Source organism: Micromesistius poutassou (assembly GCF_964030765.1).
Source record: "Micromesistius poutassou genome assembly, contig: SCAFFOLD_1771, whole genome shotgun sequence".
NCBI lineage: Eukaryota > Metazoa > Chordata > Actinopteri > Gadiformes > Gadidae > Micromesistius > Micromesistius poutassou.
Genome location: NW_028180178.1, coordinates 2,084 through 9,643, shown reverse-complemented (window position 1 = coordinate 9,643; position 7,560 = coordinate 2,084). Strand labels below are relative to the sequence as shown.

Genomic DNA, 7,560 nt, shown 5'->3' with positions numbered 1-7,560 from the left:
AAACACTTTGGTTGATTCCAATAGGAACGTTAAGACACTTATCTTCAGTGAACAAAGTCGAAACATTATAAAACCACTGACCTAGCTAGCCTAGCCCAGAATGTTAGTGTCTGGTCCAGGCAGGGGTCAATATGAGGGTCTGAATGTTTGTGTAGTCCTTTGGTAGTAGAGAGTGTGTGTGTGTGTGTGTGTGTGTCTGTGTGTGTGTGTGTGTGTGTGTGTTTGTGTGAGTGTGTGTGTTGCACACATAATCGCAATGTATTAGTGTTTTAAAAATTGACTGATGTACGTTTCAGATTGGTGTTATGTATTTTTTTGTTATGTCGTTTCCATGTTTGGATCATAAAAAGCTATAGGCACCTCGTCATTGAGATGATAACATGCTGTGTATAACACAGATTCAACTTATTTTAACCCCATCACGCAACTGTACTACTCATATGTATAGAAGTATGCATTTGCCAAAGGTAATGTACCGTAATGTAATTGGGTCCCTGAATCATTTCTTTATAAGTTTAACAAGCCAGGCCTTTTGACAAGCTCTTGGCTCTCGGTCGTAACGACAGCATTAAAGAGTTGAGGAGGGAGGGAGAGAGAGAGAGAGAGAGAGAGAGAGAGAGAGAGAGAGAGAGAGAGAGAGAGAGAGAGAGAGAGAGAGAGAGAGAGAAAGAGAGAGAGAGAGAGAGAGAGAGAGAGAGAGAGAGAGAGACAGCCTAAGGAAAGTGAAAAGAAACAGGTTCAGAGATATGGGAGTGAGAGGAGTGATAACGATAAAACATGGAGGGTGACGTTACTCAACTGGACAGCAACCAGGAGTGATTCACAAGGAGGGAATATAGGGGCTTATAAGGCTGGTGAAGAAGGCTTTAAAACATATTTCTTTAAAGATACGTTTAAACAGCCTCACCCATGTGTGAATCTCTTGTGATAAATCCAACGTGAAGCCTTTGTTTCGGACTGGGACGGTTTAATGACGGCGTAATGCTGATCCCGGGACACAAAGGTGTTTTCACAAAGTGATTAAATAAATATTAAGAGCTCTGGTAAAAGAGATCTCTGTATTAGATGTACCTTCGGGATCAGCCATGAGTGATTTTTTTTATCTGAAATTTACATTCAACGTAAAGATCTCGTTCCAGGGGCGAGGAGCACGGGCAAGGGGGAGAGGAAAAGTAGTTTGCAGGAACGTAAACAGATGTAGAGGAATATACCGAGTGGAAGGCGAGATCCTACTCAAACACACGGTTGGAAACGTTAATAGGAGGAGAACTGGAATAAAAAAAAACTGGAATTACCGAAATTCCAACTGAGATGGAAAGTCGCGGAAAGCGGTAAGGTCAACATCGCTGCAATGGGAGAATCCCAGCCCCAATATTTGCTTGTGTGTTGGTCCGGCACATTCCTGCATCTGCGATCTGCATCTGGGTACACGATGTCCACCGAGGCACCCCCCCCCCCCCCCCCCCCTGGAGAACCGGGTCCCTGCCCTTCCCGTACTTCCATCATAAAGGCCATTGTTTTACCCTCTGAGCTCCTTTGTTGCAGTGCAGCCCGTTATAACTCTCAGGGCCCGACAGGGAGCTACTGCAGGCTGGTGGGGCAGGCCGTAAAACACCGCCCTGGCTCCCACCGCGCCACATCAAACAGAAGCAGAGCCGGCCTACAACAGGTGGACTGGTTCCATGGCGTGCCAGGGACAGATCCCGTTCAGAGGGTGACCCGGCCCAGAAAATGACAAACGTTTGCTGGTGCCGGAAGAACAAAATGTTTCCTCTTTCTGAGGAGGCGTGTTAAGCGTTTTCTCGTGCTTGATCCCCATTGATCCACCTGCAGCGCATTCTTGCTGCTGATTCATCAGAACTATCGCGTGCTCATGAATCACCGGACGAGTGGGAAGAGCCAATGGTGGCAGTACCCCGGCGGGCCAAATAAGAGTAACAACGAAGAGACAGTCTGTCCTTCCAAACACCCTGCCACGTCGGACCATGTCCCGTTCAGACCGAATCCTCTGCCACTTGAGACGAGTGGAGACGAGTTCTGTGAACGGCTCGCCTTGGACCAACATGTGAAACTCATGCCGGACCTAATATTTCTGTTGGTCCGTTCGGAGGTCCGTTTCTTCTGTATTGTCTCAGGCCAATAGTTTGCAGCCGAATCGTTTCCAACATTCCACTCCAAAGAAGACTGGAAAGTTGAGAGTTCACAGAAAAATGGTTTCAGCAAAAATCTGAGGCATTGGTGATATCAGGGCTGCCTGCTCTTCATCTTCTTTTGACTTCTTGCTACATTTGAGAATTTCTCACTAAGTTATTATTTTAATGGTCATATGATGGTGAGTGGTTAAGAAAATTGATCCAATCCTTGATCTCCTCGACAATGATCTGTTCTTAAACTCTCACTTCAGTGGTTTTGAAAGTCCAAAGGAGTGAGTCAACAGTTAGAAAAAGCGGTATCACAGAGATGACAAACAGCCTTTAAACAGAACACCAAAGGTTTGCACACACGGACAACAAACGCACTCCTCATCCTTGTTAATGTGCTGCCTTTGACCCAAACTAAACCCCCTACTTCCTAGCAGCCTCCAGCTAATCCCGGCTAACCCCTGATGGCTTTATGGTCGGGTGTAATTGACTTTAGCATGAGCAGGGAAGAAAGGGCCGGTGACCACAGCTTAAACCAGTAATTGGCACAGGCCTGAAAACTGATACCAGTGCCCAAGCTTCTCCCAGACGGCCATGCAGCCACCGGGCCCCATTCCCCCCCCCCCTCCTGTCCTCCCTGTATACCCGCTACCCTGCGTGTCTGTCTGACTGTATGCCTGCCTGCCTGTCTGTGTGTCTGTCTGCTTGCCCGCACTCCCCTGGTCTGAAAAACAAACATGGGGTCGGAGAAATGTTGTTTTTTTCCTGGCGAACACCTCGGTCCCCAGGCTAGCCGTTTCTCTCTCGCTGGCCCGAAAGCGAACCAGGAGACCAATCGGGAGCTCTTTGAGTCAGGCAGAGCGAGATAGAGAGACAGATAGAGGTAGAGAGAGAGGGAGAGAGAGCGAGAGAGAGGCGGGGGGGTTAAGCTGGCAAGGCTCACATTGTAAATAGACTGAATTTATTTAGAAGCATTTATTTTCCAGCCGCTTTATAACCGAGTTTTATAACCTTTGACAGTGGAGTCTGGTGGATGGAAGCAGGAGGCCACCTGATTGGTGGATAGCCCGCTCCTCTCTAGCCCCTGAGCTACTGCCCATCAAACTGACATGTTTGAGTTGGCTGCTTTTGAAGAAAAAATTCGAAAATGATTTTCGAGTTTAATGAGGAGGAAAAAAAAAGGGGGGCAGTTTATTGAGGTCTTCGTGCCAGGCACCCGTCCATTTTATTCAAACCTAATTTAAGAGCAAGGACAGGATTATGTGCATTCAAGGACTCTTTACATCCCATAATGTACTACAGGGTCACAGAGGGGGATCTGCACGGATCAAGACAGGCAGAAACATGACTCAACTGAAATGTAATCCCCCACCAAAAAACAGCCATTTCATGCTATTAAAGTCATAAAGCATTGGGCCGGGATCTCCAGCCAACGCTCCATCAGAGGGTGGTGCTGAGGTGACCCGCCTGGAGACCAGCCCCCGTACGGACAAATACGCGGCGCAGTAAAATAAGCAGCAGATTCAACGTCAAAGAAATGAGCGCAAGCACGTTTCCCTTTGTATATTGTTCATCCATCCAGCGTTTCACTCTCCAAACACCATCAAATGAAACAGACATGACACGTTAACATGCACAATATACATTTTTGCCTAGAGGACGTCTGTTGTGGCCGTCCCCCCCCCCCCCCACCCTCGCCCCGGCGGCGACCCTCCCTGTCCCCCTTACCCCCTCAGCCTCTGACCGCTCTGCCCCTCCCTGTGTGTGTTCCAGGCGTGCTGGAGATCAAGTCGGTGGACGTGGGCGTGGTGGCCATCCGAGCGCTCAGCAGTAACTACTACCTGGCCATCAGCAGGAAGGGAGACCTCTACGGAGCGGTGAGTCTACGTCAGCGACGCGCCGAGCAGTGAACGAAGGCCGAGGACGTACAGGTCCCCTGTCTATAGGACAGGTCATCTCTGTATAGGATAGGTCACTTTTATATGGGATAGCTCACCTTTGCATTAGATAGGTTACCTCTATATAGGATAGCTCACCTTTGTATAGGATAGGTCACTTTGATAGGTCACAATAGGATTGTATATTAGATATATATAAATGTTGGATATAAATAATTTTCTCTTAATTAACATTATTGCATCTTATACATAGTTAGTTGCCCATATTTTGTATGGGCAATTTGTTCTATTACTAAGGCTAGTCCATACTCTCTATAGTCAGACTTTGACTATATTTAAAGACACACTGTATTTATCTTGGTGCAGCTCAGAGGTATGTTTAGAGGTAGCTCGGTCAAACAGCAAGAATCTGTTCCACAAATAGAGAACAGGGCTTGGTTATGTATCTCTTCTCACCTCCCCTCCTCTCTCCTCACCTCCTTAACTCTCCCCTCACCTCCTCTCCCCTCCCCTCCTCTCTTCTCACCTCCTTAACTCTTCCCTCACCTCCTCTCCTCTCCCCTCCTCCCCTTTCCTCTCCCCTCCCCTCCCCTCATATCCTCTCCTCTCCTCTCCTCTCCCCTCCCCTTCTCTCCCCTCACCTCATCCCCCCTCCCCTCCTCTCCTCTCCTCTCCCCTCCCCTCCCCTTCTCTCCTCCCCTCCCCTTCTCTCCCCTCACCTCATCTCCCCTCCCCTCCGCTCCCCTCCCCTCCCCTCCCCTTCTCTCCCCTCCCCTCCTCTCCCCTCACCTCGCCTCCTCTCCCCCCCCCCCCCTTCTTCAATCCATTCACAAACAAGAAATACAATCCGTCAGTTTCCTCACTGTGCCTCCATTCCTCAAGGGAGCATGCTCAATTTATCTGTGTCCCCCCCCACCCCCCTCACTCGCTCTCTCTCTCTGAGGTGATACATGGTTGAGAGAGAGAGAGAGAGAGAGAGAGAGAGAGAGAGAGAGAGAGAGTAGTATTCTGTTGCATGGCCTGAAACTGAATTCCCACATTGTTTTCCACTCAGGGTTTCATTACTTGATGGGTTCAAACTAATTGAATGACTTCAAGGCATTACATTCAATTGCATTCAATTGAATGACTAAACACCAAGAGTGAAAGTTTATGTCAAACAATGGTAAAACATTTTCTCACTAGACAAATATGTCAAACCAACCACAAATGAACAAACTATTTGTACCATCCCCCTAGAATAAAAACATAACTATAGAAATAACTGAGTTCCATTATTTTCATGACCTCTAAACCCTCAGAGGGAAAACAAGAATATTTTTTGGTTCTTGTGATTGTTATAAAAGCTGCACAGAGTGTGTGAGAGTGTGTATGTGTGCGTCTGTGTGTGAGTGATACTTTCATTGTGCTTTAGGAACACACACCCTCACATGTCGTACTTCTGGAACCATTTAAACAGCTGTGGCCTGGAAAAACAGAGAGCGGGAAAATAAGAGAGAGAAAGAGACTCACACACACAAACACGCACACACACACACGCACACACACACACACACACACACACACACTTTTGCGTGTGTGGGTGTGGGGGTTGTGTTTTTGTCGTGTGTGCAGCTAATAACGTTGATACGCGCATGTTTTCGGGGAAGGTACATTACGTTATGATTATCAACGGCCTCTATTAGACTGCACGGTGCTTAGTGAGGCCAGCCCGCCGCAGAGCTGCCAGTAAACCCAGGAACGGAGCTCTGCCGCGGATTGGGTTCTCTCCAGTGACGAGGGGGTGATCGCCGTGGTGACAAGCCCACAACAAGCCGTCACGCGGTCTGGCTGCCAGGCCGAGGCCACGACAGGACGTCACGTCGTAGTGTGAACCGATCAGGATAATACGAGAATACTATTATAATATCTGGATCTATCCGATGTGATTTCAGATTCGATCTCATAATCGAGGAAAGCAGAAGGAGCTCATCCTAGCCAGATTGTACACAATGAACTGTATGGAATCCCTAAAAGGAAAGTTTATCTGGACTTTCCCTTTAAGGGCTTAATAAAGTTTATCTTGTTTCATAAACCAGAGGAGAAGAAGAAGGAGAATCTAACCCACCGCACTAAACGGTGAATCAACCCACTGTTGTGGTTAACAGTACTTAAGAGTCACGCAGACCTGAATGATTTCATATACTAATAATAATTTAGGGACTTTCTTCTGGGGTCGTTTGATACGGGCATCGCAGTTTGTTTAATATTTGTCCAAAGTATAACTGACTCAATGATTGGACAGTCATCCATCTTAGTTATGATAGCTATAACAGGAAACATCTAAACAGAAGAATGAATGGTGTGAATGTAGTTTCCAGAGTTTATGGCCGGGATATGGAGTCCTGAATACTTAACGCTATCTCCTGATCTCCACTGGAGATACTTTGAGCAAATGCAAACAAATAAAACAAGGCATCTAAAATTTATTTTTAGCAACCCATCAACCCAGGAAACAACGAAGCAGCTTATTTACAAAATAGCGACATTACAGCATTAGCGTACACACACACACACACACACACACACACACACACACATTGTGTCACGTTCGCTTCCCATGTAAACATCTGAGCCGTTAAACAGCACTAACGACCCCTCCTCTTTGTTCTCCTCTCCTCAGAGAGACTTCGGTCCCGACTGCCGCCTGACAGAGCGCATCGAGGAGAACAAATACAACACGTACGCATCGGCCGAGTGGCGCAACAAGAAGAAACACATGTTTGTGGGCCTCAGTGCCAACGGCAAGCCCATGAAAGGGAGGAAAACGCGCCGGAAAAACACTGCCACTCACTTCCTGCCCATCGTGGTACAGCCTCGGTGATTGGACGTTTTTTTTCGTTGTTTTTTTGTTTTTGTCGGCGTTGTGTTGCGGACGAGAAGTGCAAGTTGGACGGTTTAACTCAACGGTGTTTCTGCTGCTTAGACGTCTTTTTGGAACCGATAAAGGAGCGGTACGGCGGCTGCGATGGACAAATCTGTGAGAGGATTTGCTGCACTGAGGAGGACTCCAGCTGCTGCTGCTGCTGCTGTTGGATGCCCGGACTTTGTTTCTGGTTCTTGAGGAGCACCATGTCGTTACACAACTGTCAGGATTCACGAGATAAACAATGTTGTTGTTTTTGTTAAATTATAAAAAGGACATTGGCACAACAGAAAAATTGAAAAACAATTCTGTGCCAAAATTTGAAATAGTGGGAAAACGACAAATATGTATATGTGGAGGAATCGCGTTGCCGTGTTACTGGTCCAGGCTCACTAAAGGTGTTTGGTACGGACAAAACTCGAGATAAAATGCTCTTAGTACCATAGCTATCTAAATGTGTGTGATATGTGGATGCAGCTATTTATACAATACTAGCTCCCAGGAGCTATTTATGCTATGCTCAATCAACGACGAATCAGAACGGCGCAGAGTCCTCCCGCGTCCCCGTCCCATCTCACAGCACCGTGGGTGGAGGAGGGACGGAGGGGCTGAGGGG

The 7,560-nt window shown here is 47.4% G+C and overlaps 1 protein-coding gene across 1 annotated transcript; it reads left to right on the top strand.

The window, feature by feature from the left end:
• Nucleotides 1–1,311: 1,311 nt before the first annotated feature.
• On the top strand, nucleotides 1,312–7,303 carry LOC311371055 (fibroblast growth factor 10-like; the record flags this gene model as incomplete). Its single annotated transcript, XM_084489289.1, has 4 exons — nucleotides 1,312–1,331; nucleotides 1,834–1,934; nucleotides 3,915–4,018; nucleotides 6,702–7,303. 4 exons carry the CDS (start codon nucleotides 1,312–1,314, stop codon nucleotides 6,900–6,902), a joined length of 426 nt encoding a protein of 141 aa, XP_084345415.1. The 3' UTR covers nucleotides 6,903–7,303.
• Nucleotides 7,304–7,560: the final 257 nt, after the last annotated feature.